At 40.2% G+C, this 27,042-nt stretch overlaps 1 protein-coding gene across 4 annotated transcripts; it reads left to right on the forward strand.

Annotated features, from left to right (window-relative positions):
* Positions 1 to 989: 989 nt before the first annotated feature.
* pds5a (PDS5 cohesin associated factor A) lies at positions 990 to 26,805 on the forward strand. Of its 4 annotated transcripts, none has more exons than XM_005456869.4 (33): positions 990 to 1,138; positions 2,054 to 2,203; positions 10,862 to 11,065; positions 11,738 to 11,824; positions 12,153 to 12,250; positions 12,532 to 12,658; positions 12,791 to 12,871; positions 13,007 to 13,147; positions 14,811 to 14,926; positions 16,227 to 16,321; positions 16,427 to 16,572; positions 16,892 to 17,043; positions 17,592 to 17,705; positions 18,177 to 18,264; positions 18,345 to 18,393; positions 18,929 to 19,068; positions 19,415 to 19,530; positions 20,034 to 20,139; positions 20,257 to 20,417; positions 20,636 to 20,759; positions 20,906 to 21,064; positions 21,202 to 21,270; positions 21,402 to 21,538; positions 21,652 to 21,775; positions 21,882 to 22,086; positions 22,657 to 22,771; positions 22,944 to 23,076; positions 23,322 to 23,441; positions 24,243 to 24,305; positions 24,467 to 24,615; positions 24,700 to 24,787; positions 24,868 to 25,136; positions 25,850 to 26,805. In XM_005456869.4, exons 2-33 carry the CDS (start codon positions 2,093 to 2,095, stop codon positions 25,851 to 25,853), a joined length of 3,891 nt encoding a protein of 1,296 aa, XP_005456926.1. In that variant the 5' UTR covers positions 990 to 1,138; positions 2,054 to 2,092; the 3' UTR covers positions 25,854 to 26,805. The 4 variants fall into 4 exon arrangements, with proteins under 4 accessions (XP_005456926.1, XP_003452226.1, XP_005456927.1 ...); XM_003452178.5 differs by having other exon boundaries at positions 18,177 to 18,258; XM_005456870.4 differs by lacking the exon at positions 990 to 1,138 and adding an exon at positions 1,193 to 1,366.
* Positions 26,806 to 27,042: the final 237 nt, after the last annotated feature.

Here is a 27,042-nt window from a genome sequence, read left to right on the forward strand (position 1 = left end):
TTGAGTCACTGTTTGTTTCAATGTTTTGGCATTTTGATTTTTTAATTTTGGAGCACTTTTGGATATTTATCTTGAAGGGTGCATAAATCATTTTTACTTAATTATGTTTACTTTTTAAAGGTAGCAGATATAATTGTTGACAGAACCTGTTTTACCAAAGACATGAAAACATAATAGCCATAATGAGCTGATTATGTTATACTGAAAGTTAAAATGGCAAGGATGGATTCAGTAACTGTTGGGATTTATTATAATAGCATATACGCATTATAACCATTAAACACTCTCCTCACTTATAGATAATCAAAAATATCCTCATAATTATTTATTCATCAGTATTAATTCAATATTAATTAACCCTGAGAACACAAATGCATTCTGTGCATTAAAAGCAGCTGTAAGAAAATGCTTGTGTGTATCAATTGATTTGCACATTTCCCACACTCACTGAGAAATCCCCCCCCCCCCCCAACAAAAAACAAAACAAAGGAAAAACAAACATACACACAGATGTGGCATGTACAGTTTCAAGATGTCCAAAAAACATAATTTTTAATCGATTTAACCCACACTGGTGGATCTAAAATCCATCTGAATAAACATGGGTCACATTTTACCCAGCACAACCTCCCTGTATAAAAAAGTATAGTACCTGCACAACTGTCTAAAATATTTTGGGTCACTTTAGGAAAAGTCAACAAATTTCAGGCTTAAAAAAAGGAAATTGATGGTAGTTTGAGCATATGTCTCAGCATACGTAAGAGTTAACCCTGTTGCAAATAACATTTAAATACAATTATATTTCCAGTGTTTTGACTATGAATAATGTGTGTATGTTATTATATGCCAGTTTAGATAAAATAGTATAAAGATTGCATTTAATGAGTTCAAAATGTTCTTTAATATGAGCTCACTTTAAGGATAAACCCACAGTGGGTTGAGGAACAGAAAGTGTGCCAGCTATCGGTTACAGACTCCCGCCATGTATGTGGTGCATCAGTACCCGTCTGATACTGAAGGGGGCGTTCTGCACCCAGCCTTCACACAAACAGCACTGACTGAACGGACAGAGAGCTTTGTGCCGAAAACTAAGCCCAACCTGTGTCAGACTAATGAATTAAAACGGCCTGTTTAAGAGGTAAATACTACCGAGGAAGCGCTTGGCAAACAACCCGGGGTTTGAGTCGCAGTCGTATATTTGAAAATAGAGTCATTTTGCATTTGTTAGGGTGTTCAAAATCATCCGTGGGGCAAGTTGGTGTTGAGAGAGGAGGGCTCAGGGCGACGGTAGCAGCAGCCCTTCTTTCGCCTGTGAACTAGCGGCAACACGGAGCGATGCTCGGAAGTTGAGAAAAGACAGTAACAAGTAAATTAGCTTCATTTTTAAACTTCACAAAGTAGTTGCATTAGTTGTAAAGCACAGGAACTGGCCACGAGCATGGCTATTTTAGGCAAAGAGGAGAGGATACTTAACTTCCTCTGTGATTGTAGCTGGAGATGTGATGGGTACCTGAATAGTTTGCGGCCTAGGCTAACCAGTTAGCTAACGTGTACTAGCCGCTCAATGCTAACTGCTAACATGACTTCCTTCCCGCAAAATGCTAACCGCTAGCTAGTAATGTTTGCATTGCAGCTAGCGTGCTAATGTAATAACCAGTATGACAGTAGATATAGACCAGCGCCTCTCGTGTTGTTATTTAAAGTGATTTTACAACTGTTTAGCTGTAGTAATAGCTGTGATATTACCGAAACAGCAGCTGAAATCGTTTCTGCATCCAGGCGATGATTTAGGAGAAATCTACGGAAAATGTAGAGCTGATGTTTATTAGCTTGCACGTTTAGCATGCAAGCTAATATTATGCACGATGCTTGTTTACTGCTTGCTTTCCGTCTGAAAAGTTAACCGGATTAGAATATAGTTAAATATACAGGTACGGTTTTATCAGTTTCAGCAAACAAAATTAATGATTGGCAAATAAGGAAGATGCTTAAAACGAGGTTTTGGTAAGTGCGGTAGCATGGTTGTGTTGAACTTTTGTTTTCTGACCCATAGAGGCCAGTAAAAGACCGTGTGGACCATATATCAACAAGCATGGAGTTCCCGCAACAGCAGAAACCGGCGGGGGAAGGAATCATCTATCCTCCTGGAGTTAAAGAGATTACGGACAAAATCAGTAACGATGAGATGGTCAAACGATTGAAGGTATGTTTAGTGGGGTTTCTTGCTGTAATAAAACACAATTTGTGCTGCCCTAACGTCATTTAAGAGTGTCCAGCCCATGGCGCAATGCCAAAAACCCTTCTAACTTTGTAAACTGCTCTATATTAAGTCATTATTGGCCCTTGTTGTCTTGGCTCTTATTTTGCTTGTAAACAATACTCCTTGTCATGTTGTTCCTACCAGAGTGTTTTTAAATTTGAGTGTGACACCATACAAAACAGGCGGCGGTATTGTTCATAGGCCTAAACTTTTTCTAGGCTTTCATCCTATCTCCCCAGGCTGGAAAAATGGGATGGTCCCAAAATCTGAATGCAAGAAAAGCAAACGTTACACACTGAAGCTATTTTTACTGCTGGTGAACAAAACAGGAACAGTGAGTCATGTTTAAGTAAGATTTAAGAAGGGACCCGCAGTAATAAAACTGATTATAAACAAGAGTCTTCTGACCTTTTTGGATGTAAATAAAACTTAAGGAGTTACCACATCTTTAAAAGATGTGACAGCTAGAACTAGCCTAAAAAGCACAACAGTGTTAGGCCATACTAGAAGTATCTTTTATCTGTTTTTATTAATTTGGGGCAACTGTAAGCCAATTTTTCTTAAATTTGTAGGACTAAAATATATACACTCAATGGCCAGTTTGTTAGTCACCCGTTTAATTTCTTGTTAATGCAAATTTTTGATCAATCCCATGGCAAAAACTACATGCTTACATGGTCAAGAAAACTGTCAGAACATGACTTAAGTGAAGAAAGATGATTTAAGTGACTTTGAAAATGTTAGGTGTCAGATGGACTGGTATGATCGTTGATGCTGTGATTTTCAAAGCAGATGGTAGGACTGCTTTGACCTTATAGGAAGGCAACAGTAACTCAAATAACCATTGATTATAACAAAGGTATACAGAAGAGAATCTCTGAACCATTGAGACATTGAACTTTGATGAAACAGATGGGCTACATAAGATCAATTTGCCTGCCACTCCTATCAGCTAAGAACAGGTCATCTGATTGTTGTGGTTTCTCTGTATTTTTGTATGATTTCCTATACAATATCAAGCACCTTAAGGTGATTGTTGTTGTGATTAGGTGTTATATAAATAAAACTGAATTGAAATGAAATTGGGGCGGCGTGGAGTTTGCGTGTTCTCCCCATGTGTTTGCGTGGGTTCTCTCCGGGTACTCTGGTGAGGTTAGGTTAAATGTTGATTCTAAATTGCCCATAGGTGTAAATGTGAGTTTGAACGTGGTTGTCTGTCTCTATGTGTTACCCCTGCGGCAGACTGGCGACCCTGCCTCTCACTGAATGACTGCTGGGATAGGCTCCAGCTCCCCCCACGATTCTGATAATGATAAGCGGAAGAGAATGAATGGAATGGAATATATTGGAATTGAAACTGAGTTCCACAAAAATAGTGCACCATAATATTGGAAACACATTGCCTGCTTTGATTATCCTTGATTTCTCATGTGTCATTCAGATGATAAGTGTCAGAATTATGTGTAAACAACATGAAAGCATGGATCCATCCTGTCTTGTATACACAGTTTCAGGCTGCTTGTGGTGTAATGGTGTATGAGATATTTTTTTAGCACACAGTGGGCCTCTTAGTATCAACTAAGACTGTTTAAACTCAACAGCCTTCTTGATTATTGTTGCTGTTCATCTCCATCCATGTATGAGCACAGTGTATCAATCGTATAATGGTTGCTTCCAGCAGGACAACACACCATGTCGAATTATCTCACCGTGGTTTGTTGAACATGACAATGAGCTCACTGTAGTCAAATGGCCTCCAGTCACCAGATTTCAGTCAACTGTGTCATCAACTGTAAATTCACCTGAGGGTTTTGAGATAGAACAAAGAAAACTGACAGGCCATTATTAAATTCATTATATTCCTACCCAGTAGCTATGCAGAGACATTATATATCAGTTGTGATTGTGGCTGCCTGGTAATTTCCAGATTATCTTTTTTTAGCCCTGTTTGTGGTCTAACCCTCACCTGAGGGAAATGGGAGTTCCTCTGTTGTGTTTATCTGCTATTTGCTAACTGTGTCTGGAATTCAATCCGTGTGGACAGTTGGATTTTAGAACTTATTTATTGGAAGCTGCTGCAAGACGTAACTGAATCCAAGGCTGATTTATGAATCAAGACAGTAAAGTTTTGGGTTGGAGTGCTAAGCAATAACCCTAGAGCTCACTCGAGAGTACTGTAAAGCCAGTGGTGGCTAAAGATTGTGGAGAGTTTTCTATAGGTGTATCACTATCAGTAATTAACACTTAACACTGCTGTATAGTTATTTATTATAAAAAAAAAATACACATTAGAGGTGTGCATTTAACCTTTATATCCACCCTTTAAATGCTTTGCAGTTTTAAAGTCTGCATTTCTTCTTTGTTTATTCAGGGGTCCTGTGATTCCTTTTAATCATATTAGAGTGTTTACCACATTAAAAATGGTTTCCGGACATCAGAGAACTGATTAGAGTGACCATAAAAAAACACAACCCCTGGCCTTGTCATGTAGGGCAAATGTACTGAATGGCAGGGTGCAGACTGTACAAGACAGATGTGTACAACTGTTTAACCTGTGCTGGAGAGTTTGTCATTAGATCTGGAGTAGAGGTTGCATTGTACTGTGCTGCCAGCAAAGAAGTTAGTGTATTTTATTTTAGAAGGGTTTTGATGTCATTTCCTCTCTTTATGTTTTCTAGACTTTGAGTTGTGTGGTAAAATTATATAGTCGTTGTGTATTTTCTAGTTGTAGGTTGCACATTGTTTGTGATATATTGTAAGTTTGTGTTATATTGTAAGTAAGTACTATATCAAACTCTTGATTGATGTGAGACCATGATTGTTCCACATTTAAAAACAGCACATTAGTTTTGTGACCAGTTGTGGTTGCAGGTTCTTCTTGTTAAAAGGGAGTTTTTAAGTGCTTGCTCATAGGAGGTTGTTTGATTGTTGGGGTTTCTCTGTATTATTGTAGCTGACAATATAAAGCGTCTTGAGATGACTGTTGTGATGATTTGGCACTATATAAATAAAATTGTATTGAATTGACATATTGGCTGCTTTCAGTCCATTAAATGGCACTTCATAGGTATTGCTATCAAGGATAGCCCACCAAACCACTCATTGCGTTGATCTGTTTGTTGACAAGACATTATCTCTGGCTATGAGTTAAGCTTGTGTCGATCCTGTGTAACACGTTCAGCAGATTTCAGGCTGAGGTCCTGGCAAATCCAGTAGTGCAGAATTAGAATTGGAAACCAGGCAATTCAAAGTGGTTTAGGTGTATTCAGGTACTTGCAATGCTTATGTAGCTGTAATTTTAAAAATATCCACAATGTAGTCTATTACTCCTGATAATTTATTTTGTACACGTAGTCCTAAAAATATCACTTAAGCCATGAAAAAATAACAGCAGTGGAGCCCATTTCTTGAAGAACTTCAGGTTTCAAGGATAAAATGTTACGCTTTATGCAACATTGGTATTCATCAGATGCTTCTAAAGCACGCACTGAAAGAATTTGTTGATTCAGAATTTAAAGAAGATGGAAAATCAGTGCCAATATCTGTCCCTACTCACTTTTCTCCTATTTAGACATGGCTACATTCACTTTGTGAGCTGCAAAATGCTTCATGTGTGGGAGTAGCTTACAAGCTGAGTCTGTATTAGCCAGGCTTTAAAGATGAATCAAATGGAAAAATGGCTGTCTCATCCTGTAATAAAGCCCTATTCAAGTCACTGGGATAATATTTAATACTTTTATTTATATTTATATTTATTTATTTTAAACAAGCTTGATATAACACATCTTTTTTTTTCATTGAAGTATTAAGTATTAGACACATAACAACTTGGACTACCTTTTAATGCTTTAGTATTATTATTCTGTGTACTGTTTGCTTTGCTTTTAAACGTTTGGTGGGAATGGCTTTGGTTTGGGGACTTTCAGTGACCTTCAAATCAAATGCATCCTTATGGGCTCTGCAGGAACAGTCTGCTTGAGTCAAAATCTGCCACCATGCGCTGACGCTTTGACCATTATTTTCACCACCACAGACTAGTCATGCAGTTATTAAGTTTAACAAACCATTGTGTACAGCATCTGCTTGTCTGTGTGTCAGCTGTAATTCACTGTTTTAAACCCTATTTAAAAACCTGAATAGTTGAACACGTTATTGCTAAGTCAAACCTGAAGACTAATTTATTCTTATATGGATAAGAGTAATGGATATACTGTAAATTCAATGTGGGCAATTAGTGCTGCTAGTTAAAGAAGTGTGATTCAAGGTAGTGCCTTTGTGTTTTGTTTTTTTGTTTTGTTTTTTTTCTTGGGTATTTGGCAAATTGGAGAGAAAGATTTTGGGTGTGCAACCTATGCAGACGTGCTTGTGTGCAGTCCTTCACGAATACCACAGCACATAGCATCATCTCCATGGGGCTACATGTAGGTCGAATGGTGACTGGTCAACAAATGGGCCTGGACAGGAAACAGGGCAACATTGGAGTTCACAGAGAAGGAGACACGTGCATGAAAAGCACAAAGTAGCTTCAGAGGACAGTTTTCATTGTTTTTAATACTTCAGCTATTTATATGTTATGACATCAGTCTTCTCTGTGGTTGCCTGAAAGACATGCAAGTGCAATGCTGTGCATATGACCTAATTGCAACAAATTTCTTTATGCTACAGTCACACTAGGAAAAACTGTTGTTGGAGACCACGGTTGCTTCAAAGATGAGGACCAGGTCTGAGATCACTTGCAGTGTGTTGATGCCTTTAAAGCAACTTTAGGTGCCAGTATACCCTCCACAGTGGTTGCTTCTCTCAGTGCTGTGACATCATCATACAGATGCAGCCATTTATGCCTGCTTTAAAGGCACAAGAAGCCACAGCAGTATTCTCCTAAACAATCGGTGTTGCCACTCAGACAGTATTGCGTTATACGCCCTCGTAAACAAAGGTTAGAGTTACAAAAATCAAAAAGTGCATAACTGACTGATGCACAACAAAGATTGTGTCTCACAACACAGGATGTCATGTCAAAATCGTGACGTGGCGAGCATTAAAAGGCCCTTAGGTGTGTTACGACAGTAATACAATAAGACTGAGTCAAGTTGGCAGTTATGTGTAATCTGTTTGTGATAAATCGACAAAAATTGCAGATCTATTGCCATCCGCATTGCACAGAATTTCACATTTGCAACTTAAACCTCTTTTCCATTACTACCTAATTCGGTCGGCTTGCTACGCCTCACTTCGGTTTTCTGGGTTTTTCATTAGGTCATAGTGCCTGGTACCAAGTCCTTTTTTAGTACCTACTCTGCCAGGGTTCAAAGTGCTCCAAGGTGATCCAAAAATGTGATGTCAACAGACAGCATGCCAGTGATTGGCTGGTCAGTGGCGTTGCTCGTTAGTGTCACAAGAACATCTTTCTCTTGCTTTTATATAGAGACATAACCAGAATACAGCTGGTCGGGAGCCAGTGTTGACAATATTCTTAAATTGGATGAGAAACATTTGCAAACCTTTGCCTTCGTCTGTCTGAGAGTAATTGCAGTCAGTCCGAGTTGATTACTTAGAGACTAGAGGTTGAGGTTGTTGAAAGCTCAACCTCTAGGTGACCAGCTGCTTGCTGCAATTTCATGCAACCAGTCTTGTCAAGCTGCATCTGACAAGACAACTTGTCAACTGGTGAGCACATAAACAGAGTGTTTTGGAGGACTTGGATTCTGAGGTTGCAGCTGTGGTGTTTGGTACACTTGGGGTGGAATTACTAGGCAAATAAAAAATTCAGCACACCTTAATGTGTCTTATTGGTTGTTTTTCATTTCTAAAAAGTGTTTTCTTAATTTAAAATATTCCATTGGCCTTAAAATGTAACTATAAAAATAAAAATATAATAAAATTTTACTTCATAAGCACCAACACGAAGATTTTCAGCAGTTGTCACTTGTTAAACTCAACAGTCTCACTACATACAAGTGTAAAATGTGAATAAAATACAAAGTAAAATTAAAAAAGTTGTCTCGTTAGACACTAAATGTGTTTACACATGCGCTGCTCTGTGTGTTTCTAATTATTACCCAACAGAGGGACATGCGAGAACAAAAGTGTTTGACGCAGTTGGTTTGGACATTAAACGGTCTTTAACCTGCGATCTTCCCACAAATGAGCCCATTTGAGCACAGTGCAAGTAACAGTTAGATCTATTCAAAGTGGGTGATATATCTTCCTGCTGCACTCGGCCCCGTCAAACCACACAGAATATTTCCAGTAGTCAAAATGCGTCTGAAGTGGACTACTTCCTGTTGTGTACTACATGTGAGAAAGGACAGACCTGGTTCTCATCGTAAGGAGTTCATGTGTGAAAACTACTCTCAGCTCTTGTCAGTCATCTCTATATGTGGAGGTGGCTACTGTCTCAGGCTGCTTCAAAAGTAGCTATTAGTCTATTTAGAGAAAGCTTCTGTTTTTTGTCTTTAGAAATTCATAACCAACATGTATCAAGCATATGTGCAGTAAATGGGAGTAGCTATAAACGTGTCTCTTAGACTTTTTGATGAGGTAGTTTGATAATGAACTCTGGCTGGTGTTTTACACATTAGATTTGCACAAGAGTAGAGCTTGTGCTCTTGGATGAGTAAAATGTTGTACTTTACTTGACCTGGCTTCACTGTTTTTACTGTCCTCTTTGTCGTTGTTACATCAGTGTTATACTTAAGGCATCCATAGCCCACTTGGGTCTGTACGCTTTAGGTGGTCAAGGTGAAGCTCTGTAAATGTCCATGCGCCTTTTGTTTTGTTGTAATCATGATGAATAGTCTGCAGTAACACTGCACTACAAGGCCCTCACTATGCATTTGTTCTCCAAACAGACTCTTAAGAGGAAGGAGTTGAAATAAACATGTTAGAGGATAAAGTTGTGGCTTAATCATAACAAGATCACGCGCTACTCAGAGAAGTCTTAATTGAATATAATGAGGAAAAACTGGAACAGCACAGATGGTAGACGTTTAATTTGTAGTAAAGAAAGCAAACCTCTTTATCAGATTTGATTGATGATGCACCTGGTTATAGATCTGTGACTGTTAAAATTTAATTGGATACAGGTTTATTAATACCTACCTTTGTATATACACAGAACTGTTTTGAACTGAAAGGACTTCAGCCTAATTTTAGCCTGACGTTTAGCAGTTGTAGATTCAAGAGTCATGAACTTGGTTTAGCACCTATTTGAAAATGTGTCACACTGAACTAAAGATTCTGTTAGATTTAGGTTGCAGAAATGCAGGTAAACAGTCCCACACATTCGGTGTGGAGGGCCTCAGCTCTGGGTAGCGAGTGTTTCGACAGAGAAGCTTGGGGTGCATGTGCGAGTGTGTGTAGGAGTGAAAGGTGTGTATGTGTGTGTCTGTCTGTAAGAGTAATTGTGGTGCTCTGCAGTCTGCTGGAGCTCTTGGCCCATCCCCCACCCCTGCTGGCTGGTTATTGAGCTCTGCTGCTATGCTTCAGCTCGCTCTCATACACATAAACACTCACGCACAGAGGAAGCAGCAGCTTAAAGATAGATATCGTAGCTGTAAAAAGTCATTGGATTGATAAGACTGGTGTGAAGACAAGCTTGAGAAGCCAGTGTTTCATTTTACTGAGAAATAAAAGGGTCCTCAACTGAAGTTTATGTTTGTGTTGTGTGATAATCCAAAGGGCAACGATAACATCAACACCAATGAGTGCTGGAAAGCTGCCACTTTCTACTCAAGTCGTCATTTTATCTTAGTCATTTAACTCTTTATAACCCACAGCATTGGTACCTCTCGTCATTGGCGCCTCTGTTTCCTTAAATGTTCGAAGATGATGCCGTGCGTCAATAATTTGGTCTTTCTTGTTTTAAAGCCCGTCCCAATTCCTGTAATTGCTAGCCTGCTGAGCAGGTTGCTGATGTGGTGGTCCATACTATTATCCAGCTGCTTTGCTAAAGAAGACATCATCTCTGGGTTAGATGTAGTCCAGGGCCACCGTCTTGGAGCTCTGCTTTGCCAGGCTCCAGAGCAAAACAACGACTACCGTTATCAGCTGCAATCCAAGACAGTGGAGTTGTTGTTCATTTGGTGTAGCTGGTCTAGTGGTCAGCCATATATCATAAAATACATTGCAAATGTTATGTTTGTAGAGGAGAAACTCATAAATGGATTTGGTAAGGAAAACGTGCCTCTCGTGACAGTACGGTCTTATGTCATACTGATGAAAAGTCGCCTGTCTGCTCTCTCTGGTGGATGTTTTGGTGAGACTGCTTTTCTATTAACCTAAGGGGATTAATTACATTACAATTGCATTGTATGTAAAGGCCATTCAGCAATTTTTGTAGAACCTCTTAGGGTGCGTTCTCCATTGGCATAGAGGTGTTGCTGTTAGCCAGAAGGTCTGTAGTAGGTTTGGGCAAGATGTAGCTCACCTCACACTTTTTACATACCTTTTTTTTTCTATGACGAAAACACTGGGAACACAAGCAACTATATTTTTTATTTTGTATTGAAACAGAGCTGTGAAATATTCCACTTGCTTTATTTTTTTTTAAATGCATGGATCCACCATTTCAACCTCCACCCTTGTCACTCTGTTTAACAGATGGTGGTGAAGACATACATGGACATGGATCAAGACTCAGAAGAGGAAAAGCAGCAATACCTCGGCCTGGCACTCCACCTTGCATCAGAGTTCTTCCTTAGGAACCCCAATAAAGATGTTCGGCTACTAGTGGCCTGCTGCCTGGCTGATATCTTCAGGATCTATGCCCCTGAGGCTCCCTATACCTCCCATGATAAACTCAAGGTTAGATACCAACCTTGGACTGAACAGTGTCTTCAAGGGAGTCTTGTAGTAGTCCAGATTTTTGATAATTAGACAAGTTGTCAGCAAAATCATGGACTAAATAAAAATATTGACTTTTGTTCACTTATTGGCCTGTTTCCTGGCTAATAGTTGAGTGTGTTTGATTGCTAGTTTATGGTGAACCAAAATGACCCTGAAATGTGCGTCTACTGTGATCTCATGCACACACGCAGGGTTATATTGGTTTTCCGGGGTGTGGCTAATGTTAAAACTGTTAGCGTCAGCGGCTTTCTTTCGTGATGGGTTAACACCTGCACCACATGCGGTTACACAGTGCCCTTACTAGTGAGGGACCAAAGCTTAATCTCTAAGTGTAGTAATTGTGCATACCCCTTTAAAAATGTGCTTAGATCTTATTGAGTCCATTAATATCATTTGACATCAAAAGTAAACAAAATTGAGTTGTGAATTAACTGGCATGGTTGAATTTGCAGCAAGATTACAGTGTTGACGTCCAGTTCTTTCATTCAAAACCACAGCGAAGTTATTTTACCATGAAGCACACCTCAAGTGAATATTGGTTGCAAGCCCTCCATTGATCATCTTTGTCACTACTACTGTGAAACTTGTGTGTACTCAACAGCACTAACTCAATTTCCCAAAATTCCCTAGGACATCTTCCTCTTCATCACTAGACAGTTAAAGGGGCTAGAAGACACCAAGAGTCCTCAGTTTAACCGATACTTCTACCTGCTGGAGGTAAGGTGCTAAAGGAGAGATCACTGTTCATGTTTGGAGCTAAAACAGTTTGGGTGACTAACAAAAATACGTCATATATCACAAGTAATTAATAATTTAATCCGTTTTCAAGGAAAATTTCCATTCTCCGTTTCCAGCTACTGAAATAGCAGGATATGTTACTTTGTGTGGTCATAGTAATTTAATAGTAAATATTTGATAGCATCTTAAGCTTTTAACCATACACAGTCAGTGTGTTTATGGATTTTAGTTCAAGGTAAAGTACACAGTAATAGTATTAACTGCTAAAAAAGAACAATAACATTGATGGCTTTGTTGTTTTCTATAGAACCTGGCTTGGGTGAAGTCGTACAACATTTGCTTTGAGCTGGAGGACTGCAATGAGATCTTCATCCAGCTTTTCAAAACACTCTTCTCTGTTATCAAGTAAAGACTTTTGTTATTGCTCGAGTCTGTCAGACTCTTTTTACACCAGAGTTTAAAATATGTCACTTGCTTAGAAGAAGGAAAACCGATAAATGTGATTTATTTTAGAATAAAGACATGTATGTGTTTAGATTTTACTACTAAATAGAATTATAATAAACACTGTATGAATTGTTTATAGTTAGTTTTTGATTATCATTATTATTGTTTTTATTTTTGTTTGTTTAATTATTCCTCTCGTTATTAACACTGAAAGGATTTCTGTCTTTCTTCCTTCATAGTAACAGCCATAACCACAAGGTACAGATGCACATGTTGGATCTGATGAGTTCTATCATCATGGAGGGAGATGGTGTCACACAGGAGCTGCTGGACACCATCCTCATTAATCTCATCCCTGCACACAAGGTAGACGGCAAAAACATGTACAGTTATTTGTTTAAAAAGTTATCAATTTTTGGAGAACATGTACAGTATAAAATCAAAAGGATAATACACTTCAATTGATTTAATTTTCATTTTTCACCTTCCTTTGAACAGAATCTGAACAAGCAAGCATATGATCTTGCTAAGACTCTGCTGAAGAGGACCGTCCAGACCATTGAGACATGTATTGCAAATGTGCGTAGCATCCTGCATTCAGTTGCATATTTTATGTTTTACTTGCACCTTCTACCTTGTATTTGGTCTGTTTAAATTTCAGTGTGTCTCTAATGTTGTTTTAATCTAATGCAGTGTTTTATTTTTCATCTTTAGTTCTTCAATCAGGTTTTAGTGATGGGCAAGTCATCAGTCAGCGATTTATCAGAGCACGTCTTTGACCTCATCCAGGAACTGTTTGCCATTGATCCTATGCTGCTTACCTCTGTCATGCCACAGCTGGAGTTCAAGCTTAAGGTGAAGACAACGATCACAAAACAGACTTTAACCCTGTTGTTGATGAACAGTATGCATTTTTAATATTATTTAACCTTTGTAGTGTTGGTGTTTAATGGGTTGTCAACCTATTGAAGGTTAAAAGAAAAGTGGAGGACTGTATTTGACAAATTTAGATTCATCTTAATGAGTTTTTGTTTTTGTTTTTTAAGTAACCTAAATCTTTTTCTGGCTCCAGAAGGGGCCTGTGCAGAATGTGATTCATTACCTTCACGTCCCTTGAGGAGTGCAGGCTAATGGTTTGAATTAGATTTAGAAGGAAGTGAGCTTACAGACCTCTGCTGGCCACTCAGTTTCACTTGAGGCTAGTGACCAAGGCTTTTTTTTGCTTCCTCTAATATAACGTGGCAGAATCTTCATATGAAAATATTGATAATTTCATTAAACCTGGTTTTCAGAACACATAAGGAGGCATGAAATAAATAATATTAAAGTATGTCTCTGCATAAACCTTTTTCTCTCTTACTGACCATTGTGAGTTCAGCAATTTTACATATCAGTGCACCCATTTGTGACACTCTCTGGGAGTATTTTATCCTGTTTATTTTCTCTTTGCTATTTCTTTTTACTTGAAAAACAAAAATCATCCATCCATCTATTTTCTTCTGCTTATCTGGGGCAAATTGCAGGCGCATTAGCCTAAACAGAGAAGCCCAGACCGCCCTCTTCCCAGCCACCACCTCTAGTTTATCTGGGGGAACACAAAGATGTTCCCAGACATGTTGAGAGATATCTCTCCAGCATGTCCTGGGCCACCTCTCGGTGGGACATACCCAGAACACCTCACCCAGGAGGCATCCTTGTTAGATTCCCAAAACACCTTAACTGGCTCCTTTCGATGTGGATGTCTCGAATAACCGAATTCATCACCCTAAGGGAGAGGCCAGCCACCCTTCAGAGAAAGCTCATTTCCGTCGCTTGCATCCGCGATCTTGTTCTTTAGAGCAAAAATCTTCATCAGAAAAAAAGACCTGCTTTAATATATTTCAGTTCGTCATCCAGTTAGCTCTGAAAATTTAGCGAGAGCAAGAGTGATGTGGTAGAGCCGATAAACATCAGCCACAGACATCAGTAAACCTCGTCTTGTTTGGTATCAGTCAGCAGGGCGATATCTGCCAAAACCCACTCTTGGCTGAGATATCAGTCCATCACTGAGGTTTCATCTCACATCACCACTGAGTAATGACTCGTCTGTTATCTTTCGTTCACGTTTCTTTTTCTTAGTTAGATGCGCAGTTGTTTTGTTTGTCATGCAGATGTTTTTGAAGACCAGCTTTTCTTGTATGAAGTCTTTTTGTTATGACATGAGTCTTTGAGTGCCCAGTACCTTTCCACCATCACAGTAAGCCACCTCTGTATTGAGTTGGCCGTCATAACTGAGCCGTTTCTGTAGATACTCTAAGAATGAGTGACCAGCAAGAGGAAAAAAAAAAATGCATACTTTAAAATAAAACTGTCTTCAAGGGAGTGGCTGAAACACACGCGCTGCTCTGTATGTGCAGCAGTATGTGAAATGGGTCTGAGCACAAGATATGAACAGTATTAATAACAGCTTCAAGATGAGATAAAAGCTGCAGCCGGTATTAAAAATAAGTGTGTGTGTGTTTTTGTTTTGTGTTTGCAGAGCAATGATGGTGAGGAGCGTCTTGCTGTTGTACGGTTGCTGGCAAAGTTGTTCGGGGCCAAAGACTCTGAGCTGGCCTCGCAGAACAGACCTCTGTGGCAGTGCTTCCTAGGACGGTGGGTGACGTGAACACAGACATGAAGTAATGTTTTAAGCTGCCTCGATTCAGTCACAAGAGACAAAGAAACGTGTAAAGAGATGGCATTGATGCAAAAGTGTAATTTTTATTACAATTATATTAGTTAAGGAGAAGTTATCTAGTGAGAAGTGAATTTACTTCCATCCTCTTATGATTTATCTATAAATCGGATTTGTAGTGTGTTTTAGATGGGAACTGGTCTATCCATTTAGCACAATGGGGGCGAAAGGGAAAGTTTCCTGGCTCCAAAAAGAGGTGAGATTAATGGAGAATTAGTGAACAGTGTACAGTGTGACCTCAGCTCACATATCGGTAAAATGTGTACAGATTTGTCCCGCTAGTTAGGTTTCCCACAGATTTGGATCCTATTCATGGTGTTGACGGGTGAGGGTTGGGCTGATGGGGTTATCTGTGCATGTGTGTATGCAATGCACATGTTTTGGTTATTAATTTTGAAGTATAATTATTAAGGTCAAATGACAGCACATGTTTCCCACACTCAGTGGACTTCACCCAGTAATGGAAAGTCCTTGTTCTGCTCTCCAATCTTGGGTCTGGATGGTGTTGCGGTGAATGCAAAAATTCTCTACCTGGTTCTGGTTACAGCAGCTGTCCAGAGCAGAACAAAGATCCCTTCATTTAAGGAGTCCTGTAAGGAGGTGGACTCAGCCCTCTATTTAGAGGCAGCTGAATAATGGTTTTATTTTTCTAACTTCGCTCGGTGTTTCACTATGGGAATCGTGACTTCCGTAGTTGGTCACACCAAGGTGATTCCCACTCTCTTATCAAAGAACCAGGGATTACATTAAGTAACCCAACGTTCTAGTTTGAGCTTGCAGCAAGTCCAAGACTGTGGGGTTGAAGCACATCAAGCAGGACGTATTCATCTTTGGTGATCTAACTGAACGATAGTGAGGACCACCACAAGAGCAACTTGGCCAGTGAGTCAGACAGCAGAGAAAACACAAGGCAGGAAGGGCACAGGCTCACTAATAAGCAGTAACTAACCTTTAAAAATAATAGCGAGGGGATTTTCCTCTAGTACTTGTATTGCAGAGAGGGCGTTTTCTGTATAAAAACTTAAAGAAGAAAAGAAACGCTTAAAATAAATTGGCAATTATTCTTTGGTGCCTGTGAGACCTGCCTATGTAAAGTCTGTGTGGGGAAACAGTGTAGGCCTCATTAGTCTTATTTAGTTTTACTGAGGCACCTTTTTTTACCTTCAAAGTTTAATCCCTAATTAAATTAATTATGTGTAACTTTATTTTGGTTTCCAGGTTCAATGACATCCACGTACCAGTCAGGCTAGAGTGTGTAAAGTTTGCCAGCCACTGCCTCATGAACCACCCAGACTTGGCAAAAGACCTGACAGGTTTGCTTTGTGTTGTGTTTGGGAGTTTTTCCACTTTCAATCCACTGTTTTTCATCTTGATTTAACAGAAATATTCTTGCTTATCTTTATTCTTCATTCCCTCAGAGTATTTGAAGGTGCGTTCCCACGACCCAGAGGAAGCCATTCGTCATGATGTCATCGTCACCATCATTAATGCTGGGAAAAAAGACCTCAACTTGGTCAATGACCAGCTGTTAGGCTTTGTACGGGAAAGGACCTTGGACAAGAGGGTAAGATAAATATTTGTAGTGCAGATATTGTAACGGGCATGTGTTACATTAGAACTAGTGACGTGTGGGTTTATTGGCTTGTCACTTAACATTGTCATGGCAACAAGAGTGTTATTTTAGTGCCGTCATCAGTAGTTTTTGACCTTATGAAGTGAATCATGTATAACATATAACAGTGTTCCTAAAAGAGATGAAATTTCCCTGAATGCAACATAATTTCCTTATCAAACAAGAAATAATATAATTTACTTCCAAAATCTTAATTACATTTTTTCATCTTTAATCTTTTTTTCTTCCCTTTCCCTCCCTCTCACTGCAGTGGCGTGTGCGTAAGGAGGCCATGATGGGCCTGGCTCAGCTTTACAAGAAATATTGTCTGCACCACGAGGCTGGAAAAGAGTCTGCCCAAAAGATCAGCTGGATCAAAGACAAACTGCTGCACATCTACTATCAGAACAGCATCGACGACAAGTGAGAACATGCAGGCTTTACAAATTGACTTAATGAGTTACTGCTGCTAAGAATCTAATTCACAAAACCCAAGAGGTTTACTTTTAATTTTATATTGTTTGTTTTGTTTGTATTTCATTTGCATTTTAAAAGGCAAAAACGAATCTGCGAGGGCAAAAAAAGTAAAAGTACTGAAGCTATTTTAGGACTGAGGTGAAATATTTGAACATTTGTACCTTGTGACCTGCAGACCAGCCTTAGCAGCAGCTCCAGTAATCAGAAATGAGGCTGACAGACCAATTCAGTGCACCACTTTACAGCACCAGGTCTTTGCTCCAGGCTAAGAGGACAACTTAGAGTCTGATGTGTTTTTAAAGGAACTGTTTTCCTACAGTGTTTTTGATAATGAGTTTTTCTCCTGGATTAATGTTGCAGAATAAGGCTAGTTGTCCACTACTGGGTAGATGACATGTAACCACAACATAGCAGAGAAGGCCTTTAAACTTTCACTCTAGCTGATTTATAGATTTTTCTGTTTTTTCAAACAGTTCTTCCTTCCTTTCCTGCAGGTTATTAGTCGAGAAGATCTTTGCCCAGTACATGGTCCCTCACAATCTTGATACAGAGGAGAAGATGAAATGCCTCTACTACCTGTATGCCTGCCTGGACACAAATGCTGTCAAGTCAGTAAACTCACACTAATGACACCATTAAATCATCATAGATATGTACAAATGAAAATTGACCAGTATATTTGTATATTACACACACCAGAAAACTGCCTGGATTATACTTTACACATGTACAAGTTCACTAGAATCTGAGTGATGTAAATTTCATCATCTTGTGGTAACCGTAAGGGTCTGTGCGGATGTCTGTGTGCCTGCCTGGTTTTTGTCTTTTGTGGCACCATGGACTTGTCCGCAGAGAATTTGTTTTACAATGCACAACTTACACATGTGCCCCAGGCGGCAGACAAGTGGACTTCAAAGAAGCATAACAAGAGTGTATACTCGGTTTTCGAGTCTCCAGCTGTCCGTGTCTGCATTAGAGTATAATCCAGGCTTTACAAGGACAGTATATTGATCTTCCTTGTGTTCTCGCGATGCTTCATGCCACATTTTTCTCTCAGTGTAATTAATTTTTGCTTTTAGGGCCCTGAATGAGATGTGGAAGTGTCAGAATATGCTCAGAAGCCTCGTCAAGGAGCTGCTTGACCTCCACAAGCTGCCAGTGGTACATGTATGCAAACACACGCACTGATCACCTCTTTCATCCTCTTCTTTAAAACTAACCTGGTTCTCTCTCTCCCTTTCTCTTAGTCTGAGGCCAACAACACAGCAATGTTTGGGAAGTTGATGAGTATTGCCAGTAAGTTGCAAACACACAAACACTAGAGAGGTCCTTGTCCTTTAAGGCCACCTTCTCTTTAAATCTTCTCTCTTTGATTTGTTGCCCCTCATAAGCAAGGTTTGAGCAGCAGGTGGGGCATTTGTCCTCACACCTAAAAACCTGCCTCCTGGCTGTAGCTTAGCAGGACATCTTCTAATGGGAAGATTGGTAGTTTGATCACTGGTGGCTTCAGCCTGTATCCTTAGGCAAGATACTGAACCCCAAGTTCCTCTATGATGCTTTCATTAGGGTGTGAATGGGTGAATGAGGCATGTTGTATAAAGCGCTTTAAGTTCTCAGGTACATGCAAATGGTGGCATCATGGCCGCCTAACAAGTCCATGTGTGTTGTTCACAAATCATGAGGTCAATATTTGTCTCTCGGTTACACCAGTCCTTATGTCAAGGTGTCATTTTTGCAGCCTGTGGATATATGATGGAAAATCAAGTGGGTCAGCTTGAATCCTTTAGGTTCATAACTTACTGCCTATTATAACTCTGCCTTGTCTTTTCAGAGAACCTCCCAGATGCTGGGAAAGCTCAGGACTTCATGAAGAAGTTCAATCAGGTACTCGGTGAGGATGAGAAGCTCAGAGTTCAGCTGGAGATGCTCATCAGTCCGACGTGCTCCTGCAAACAAGCTGAGATTTGTGTGGTAAGATGACATGTTTGATGCCTCCTCTCTTCTCTCTCATCTTTAATGTTTCGGTCCCTAATTTCAGTGCTGTTAGTTTGAATGTATCAGACCAAAAGCATGAAATAACCAAAACAACTTTATTTTTAAATTAAAGGTCCAGTCAGTCAAAAAAATGCAGATGGTTAGTGTGACAGATTTCAGTCTCGAACTGTGATAGAGAGCAAAACAAACTGCTAGGTTTACATTTTTTCCCCTCTTAACCAGAGTTTTAGTAATACGTGGCTTGCTGTGAATGTGCATGCATAATAACATGCACAGAGGGACAAGTATTAAGATGTTATGATGCTGTTTATACTCTCTGCAGAGGGAGATCACTCGGAAGTTGACGTTTCCCAAACAGCCTACTAACCCGTTCCTGGAGATGGTGAAGTTCCTGTTGGAGCGTATTGCTCCTGTTCACATCGACTCTGAAGCCATCAGGTCAGAAACATTTGCATGTGAAAACTGATGGAATGGACTCAAAACAGAGCTAAAATGTTAACATGTGTTTAAGTTTAAACTCTGATTCCAGTAAACTGGGTCAAAGTAAACCATTGTGTTTTTGTATAGTCTCCAAAACAGGTAGTCATATGACTAGCAGTGTCTCTCTTCCCCTCACTCAGACTGCTTCATGCCCTAGCTTTGTCTCTGTTATTGTGTAACACTTTACCATAGACAGGCTTTCTTCATTCACTGAGACACCTAGTGGTGATAAGGTGTAACTGCAGGCCTCTGGCAGGGCATAAGTTTAACCCTTTCTGCATTGTGGAAAAAAACCATTCTGAGTAAACACATGTACTGAATGACTTTTACTTCTTATGCTTTGCAGTCTAACAGTTTCTACTTAACCCTTTTTACTTCCTGAAGCTATAACCAAACAAATTTGGACATGCATTTGCTTAATATAGGAGTAGTAATAATCAATGTTGCATTTTTTACTTTAGTGCTCTGGTAAAGCTGCTGAACAAGTCTATTGAGGGCACAGCTGATGATGATGAGGAAGGTGTTACCCCTGATACAGCCATCCGCTCAGGACTGGAGCTACTCAAGGTACATGCTGTCACCAAAGTGTACTGAAATCAAATTACCAGCACACAATAAGAGGAAGAAGAAGAACAAAATACCTGTATGATACTGGTTAGAAAACATTTCCTTCACTTTTTCCAGGTTCTGTCTTTCACCCACCCCACCGCATTTCACTCAGCAGAGACCTACGAGTCTCTGCTCCAGTGTTTGAAGATGGAGGATGACAAAGTTGCAGAGGCAGCCATCCAGATTTTCAGAAACACCGGGCAGAAGATCGAGACGGAGTTACAGCAGATAAGATCGTAAGTGACATAAATTTACAGAGACGTAAATGCACCAGGAGTCTTTAAGTTTCAAGAGATGTGCCTTTACTTTCAATATACTTACTTATCGGTGCTTCACCAATGGTAAGTCATTAAATAACAGCACTATACATTTGAAGATGCTAAGTTAGGGGTTAAAAAAAATTACAAAATTAGCTGTGTTGGTCTTAAATCGCTTGTTCTTGTTTGTCCATCAGGACTCTGATTCCTATCTTGCATCAGAAGGCCAAGCGGGGCACCCCTCACCAGGCCAAGCAGGCTGTTCACTGTATTCATGCCATCTTCAACAACAAGGAAGTGCAGCTGGCACAGATTTTTGAGGTATTCAACTATTCCACTTGAGCAATCGTATGATTTTTACATCACCTCGATTGCATATCAAATATGTGGCTCCTTCATTCAAACATTTTGTCATCTTTCCTTTCTTTGTATTGATGTATTCACACCGTTTGTTCCTTCACCTCCAGCCTCTGTCACGTAGTCTGAACGCAGACGTCCCAGAGCAGCTCATCACACCTCTCGTGTCCTTGGGCCATATTTCCATGCTGGCTCCAGATCAGTTTGCTTCCCCAATGAAATCCATTGTTGCCAACTTCATTGTGAAGGACTTGCTCATGAATGACCGGGTAAGTGGAGACCCCTACATGTAGGCAAGAAGTGTGTGTGTGTGTGTGTGTGTGTGTGTGTGTGTGTGTGTGTGTACACACACGCGCACAAAAAGAAAAAGTGAAAATCTGATTGGCTTCTGCCTTTGTTTCTTCAGTCGGTGGGAAACAAGAATGGAAAACTGTGGACCACTGATGACGAAGTCTCACCTGAAGTTCTTGCTAAGGTAAGAGGTGATATCAGTTGTAATACAGTCTGTTTGAGGTTCTTCATCAAAAATCTTTTTGTGTCATTATATTTTAAAAGCAGAATCTTTATAACACGGATCTTTCTCTTTTTAAATTTCTGTTCCCAAAGGTTCAGGCCATCAAACTGCTCGTGCGTTGGTTACTAGGAATGAAGAACAACCAATCCAAGTCAGCAAACTCCACCCTGCGCCTGCTGTCAGCCATGTTGGTCAGCGAAGGAGACCTCACAGAGCAGAAGAAGATCAGGTACCTGGGGCTGGAGGTCCCTTTGCTGAGTGTGGGAGTGCTTTTGATGGAGACCTTAATTTTTCTTGGCTCGTGTTTTGAGGTGACTGGTTGTTTTTTCCTACTCCTGACAGTAAATCGGACATGTCCCGTCTGAGGCTGGCTGCAGGTGGAGCCATTATGAAGTTGGCACAAGAGCCATGTTACCATGAAATCATCACACCTGAGCAGTTTCAGCTGTGTGGCCTCGTTATCAATGCAAGTCTCACCTTCATATCAGACTTTAGTGCCTCTGTCATCGATGAAAAAGTTAAAGAAAAAAAAACTTTTCATATCCACTGACTCTGTTTGTTTCTCCGTGCAGGACGAGTGCTACCAGGTTCGTCAGATCTTTGCACAGAAGTTGCACCTGGCTCTTGTGAAATTGCTGCTGCCCCTCGAATACCTGGCTGTGTTCGCTCTGTGCGCCAAGGACCCGGTGAAGGAGCGCCGCGCACATGCCAGACAGTGCCTCCTCAAAAACATCTCCGTCCGCAGAGAGTACATCAAACAAAACCCCCTCGCTCAGGGTCAGTTCTCACCCTCTGGACGTTTTTACGCCAAAACATCAGTTTTTGCAGTTATTATGCTGCTGCTTTCATTTCAAAGACCTTTGATGTGCAGTTTTTAACATGCTCTTTCTTAGATGGCAGTTTAGATGATGAAAGAGGATCAGGGTAATGTTTAATTCAAATGTAGTAGAAATTGTTACTAATGTCACGTTAATAATAGGCTTTTGAGTAAGTTGGAATAAATACTTTAGTCAGATGTTGTTAAGTCACTGTATAATTAAAAAAGCATCAAACAGAAGAGAGAAACATGATGATAATGGTTGTTATTTGTTGGTTTGTTTTTATTACAGCATCCAGGACAGCTTTGTTTTTTTCCTGCCAAAGGTCATTTTAGAGTTTTATGTTTAGCTTTTCTAATTCAAACACAGCATCACAGGAAAAAGTGCCAGCATTGTTTGCTGAGATTTATTGAGATACTTATTCAGCAAGTAACATTTCAGCTGGCGTTTTCTTTTTCCCACATTGAAAAAGGGGGCATAGAAACTTACTTACACACATTAAAATTAGCTATTGTCTCTTTCTCCTCAGAAAAACTTGTCTCTCTTCTTCCTGAGTATGTGGTTCCTTACATGATCCACCTGCTGGCTCATGACCCAGACTTCACAAAACCGCATGAATATGAGCAGCTCAAAGACATCAAAGAGTGAGTGTGTTTTGATTTAGTCTCCAGCTGAGACTGCCTTTCCAAAAATGCTCTTATTTCTAAATTGCTCTTTTGTTCTATTATAAAGCCCAATGAATACAGATAAGTGATGATCATACAGCTGTGGCATGAAGAATATTTATTTTGCGTGTGTGTGTGTGTTCATATATAGATGCCTGTGGTTCATGCTTGAAGTGCTGATGACCAAGAATGAGAACAACAGTCATGCCTTTCTTAGGAAGATGGTAGAAAATATCAAACAAACCAAGGATGCTCAGTGTCCTGATGATGCAAAGGCCAACGAGGTATATGATAGTGTTACTACAGTTTTGCATTTTAACATTTAAAGACATTTGACTGGACCTCCAGTGTAGTTTATATAAGAGTTAATACTTTGAATTACATTTACAGTTTGCCAGTAAACTGTAAATTTGAGTCATTCCTGTTCTTTAAAATTACAAAGTAAAATCTTTGGATTTTGCATTATTGGGCAGACAGTGTGTTTAGCAATCGGGCAACTGAATGGCTTTCTTTCATGTTGTGATTACAGAAACTGTACATTGTCTGTGACGTCGCTCTCTTCGTGATCGCCAACAAGAGCACTGCGTGTCACCTGGATTGTCCGAAAGAGCCTGTCTTACCCTCCAAGTTCTTCCTCATACAGGACAAGGTAACAGACACACACACACACGTGTGTATTTATATCTTTGTGGGGATATCTCATTGGAATAATGCTATCTCCTAACCCTAACCATCAAAAATGAATGCCTAACCCTGACCCTTACCCTAAACCTAACCATAACCTAATTGTAACCCTAACAATAAAACCACATTTTGAGTCTCAAAAATGCCTTCAAACTCGTGGGGACCGAGATTTTGGTTCACACGAGGGCTGTTTGTCCACACAAGTATAGTAAACTACCAATTTTTGGTCCCCACGAAGATGTTAATACCCATCCCCACACACACACACACACACACACACACACACACAGTGTTTTCATATCTTTGTGGGGACATCTAAGTGACATAATGCTTTTCCCTAGCGTTTTCTTAACGGAAACCTAATTGTAACCCTAACACTAAAACCACATTTTGAGTCTGAAAAACGCCTTCAAACTCAGGGGAACAACCCCTTTTTTCTCACCATAAGGGCTGTTTGTCCCCATAAGCATAGTAAACTTCCAATTTTTGGTCCTCACAAAGATATGTCTGTCTCTCTCTCTCTCTCTCACTCACACACACACACACACAGTGTTGTGAGAGACAGGAAAACGGTTAGGGTTGGACACATTTAGTCATCTCAGGCACAAATCGAGCTGTTTGACCTCTTTCTGGGGATGGAAAGTGATTCATGCCGGTATAGAGCTGGGAAATTGTGCTTATGTGCGGTTAGGAATCTAAATCATGACCTTATTTGTGGTTTGGGTTTACGGTGATGAGTTGTCTTGTTTTTAATTTCTTTCAACAGGACTTCAAAAATGATAAAGAGTATTTGACGGCAGAAATGAGACAAATGCTGCTCACTGGAAAGGTAAATGCACAACACCGAGGCTTGTTACGTTACATTAGGTTAGTTACCCACAGTTTCTCAGTAAACTCTAAATTTGAGTCATGATGTGGAGCTAAGAGGTTTAAAAAAATTTTTCCATGTTATTCTGAGCACAGAAAGCTGAATTCTCTTTCACTATGTAGCCCAAACCAGCTCCTGTGTTAGGAGCAGTGAACAAGCCTCTGACGGTACCAGGGAGGAGGATCTTCACCAAGACCACCACAGCTTCAGACACAACCAGTAACACCAGCACCAACTCCTCTCCTCTGAGCTCAACAATCAACAAGAACAGGTAAGCACGCAGACACAGATGCTACAGGCGCTCGCTCTTAAACATAAAGTTTCTGGTATCACTGACGCTCTCTGCGTCTCACAGTAACAGCAGCTCTACCAACGAGTCGTCAGAGAGCAGAGCACAGGAAAACAATGAGAACCCAGTCATCAAGGCTGAAGAGGTGAAGAAGGTAATCTCACGTGGGAACTACACATTTCCTGCGTTTAAGCACTGTTTTTACCCAACTGAACTCTTACTGCCGTTTCCCAGGTCGAGCCCAGTCAGAAAGCAGCTCCCGATGCCGGGACAGAAGCGTCGCCTGTCAAACGACGTGGTCGCCCGCCTAAATCAGCTGCTGCTGCTCCAGTAGCAGCTGACAAAGAGGGAGGAGCGGCACCAGTGGGGGGTGGAACCAGCAGAGGCAGGAAAAGGGCAGCTGACCCCAACTCGAACCCGTCTGCAGAGTCAATCAACATCAAGATGTCAAAACAGCAGCAGCAGAATGACGAAGGGACAAAGAGACAGATTGACCTGCAGAGGTGAGGTCTGAGGATGAGAGGAAGGTGGTTTGCTGGATTCAGATCTGGTGATCGTGGAGGCCATTTGAGTACAGTGAACTCATTTTCATTAAGCTTTGTGACACGGCCCTTGGCCCTGCTGGAAGCAGCCATCAGAGGGTGCTTAAACAATGCTTTGTGTGTACTAAGGAGCCCAGAGTGCTACAAGAAAATACTCCCCACATGATTACACATCCACCAGCAGCCTGAAACATAATACAAGCTAGGATGGGTGCTTTCATGTTATTTACACCAAATTCTGACCCCGACTTTACCAGTTTGTCAGCAGAAATTCAGCCTTCCTGTCAGCTCACAGCCTTCTGGTTATTCCTCTCTGACCTCTGGCATCAACAAAGTATTTTCTCCCAGAGAACTTTTGCTCGCTCAATATATCCCTCGTCACTGGCTTTCAAAATGGCGGTTTTGATTTTCGCGAAGGAGTCACTAATGTGACGCCACCGTGCAGTCTGTCAGTTTCAGATCGCTTGGAGCAGAGAGTACCTACTCTGATGTAGGAGCTTTAAAAAAGGCTTTGATTGTCCCTCCCTCCTCTGGGGTAATGAAAATATTCCTCTGGTATGAAAGTGATTACTGTTCCTACAGATTTTAGGGGCAACCTGCATTACAAAGTGATCACTACTGAGATGTTGATGATGATTGCGCTGACACTGACTCAAAACTTCTTTGTCTTTCAGGTAAAGAGGAAACCACTGAAGGTGAAACCAAGACTGTAGAGACTGGGCCAGACTCTTCCTTATATCTTCCCAACCCTGTGTACAAGCTCCTCTGACTCTTAAAGCTTTCCTGGATACATTATGGACCTTTCTTAAAACACACAAACAGGCGCACACACACACACACACAAGCACGCACACACACACACACTCTAGAAGGTTTTACCTTGTAGTCATGATTTGAAGCTCATTGTATGTAGGTCTTACTCAGAATCATGTTATTTTTTTCCTTTGTGTTTGTTGCTCTTTGCTTCTTTTGTGGAGCCATTTTTAAGAAAAAACAGGATGGACATTTTACAGCCGTTTTAATCTGGTTATGATTGTTGCTTATTAAATCCCCTGGGAAAATCCTACTGTACGTCTCTTGACCTCTTCCTCTGTGTGTCTGTGTTGCACAGTGTTTTTTTTTTTTTTTTTATTATATTTCTTTCTCATCGGGTTTTTTACACAGTTATATTTTGTAAATATGCCTGTGTAACTTTCCACTGAAAACCTTTTGAATATCTAAGTGAAAACAGTTAAAAATCTTTGCAGCAGTTGGCTTAAATATGGGAACACCTGATGCATTTAACAGATGTACCGGCACCAAAATTTTATACACTTTGGTAAGTTTAGGTTTCTAACTTTGGTATGTTTAGGTGCTTTAGCTTGTTTATAGCATCACAAGGCCAGTTAGAAACTTGCGGTGGCTTCTCAAGTGACACCAGTAATGCTTTTAAAGGCCTTTTGATTTATTTCCAGTGCGTGTAAATGGACAAAATTAAGCGGTCAAGCATTTCTGGATACTGTGCTCCCAGCTCTGCTCGCTGCCTCGTGCCCTGGACATGTCAGAGGCTCTGAAAATGAGCTGGGTTTTAATGACTTTTGTTTTTTTTTTCTTTTTTACATCTGAAGTACTTCACTTTGGATTGCATAAATGATATATAACTATCCAAGTATGTGTTCAGGATTTTGTTCATCTTTTATGATTGAATATTTTTTGTACTTTTGTCAGTTTTCTGTTGGGTTATTCCTGATTTTTAAGCATTGAGTGAGTGGATACCATGTGGGTTGTGTTGATGACGGGGACTAAGTATGCCTATACTCATGATCATATTTAATTTTTTCCAAAAAGAAAAAAAAATAAATGCTTTTAGATGTTATGGTGCAGTGCG

Source organism: Oreochromis niloticus, linkage group LG6 (genome assembly GCF_001858045.2).
Source record: "Oreochromis niloticus isolate F11D_XX linkage group LG6, O_niloticus_UMD_NMBU, whole genome shotgun sequence".
NCBI lineage: Eukaryota > Metazoa > Chordata > Actinopteri > Cichliformes > Cichlidae > Oreochromis > Oreochromis niloticus.

Bases quoted from the DNA above. Each gene is read 5' to 3' on its own strand.
- pds5a (XM_005456869.4), top strand. From the start codon at position 2,093: ATGGAGTTCCCGCAACAGCAGAAACCGGCGGGGGAAGGAATCATCTAT. The intron at 21,776-21,881 runs GCAAGTCTCACC...TTCTCCGTGCAG, and splicing joins TGTGTGGCCTCGTTATCAAT to GACGAGTGCTACCAGGTTCG. The intron at 24,616-24,699 runs GTAAGCACGCAG...TGCGTCTCACAG, and splicing joins TCAACAATCAACAAGAACAG to TAACAGCAGCTCTACCAACG.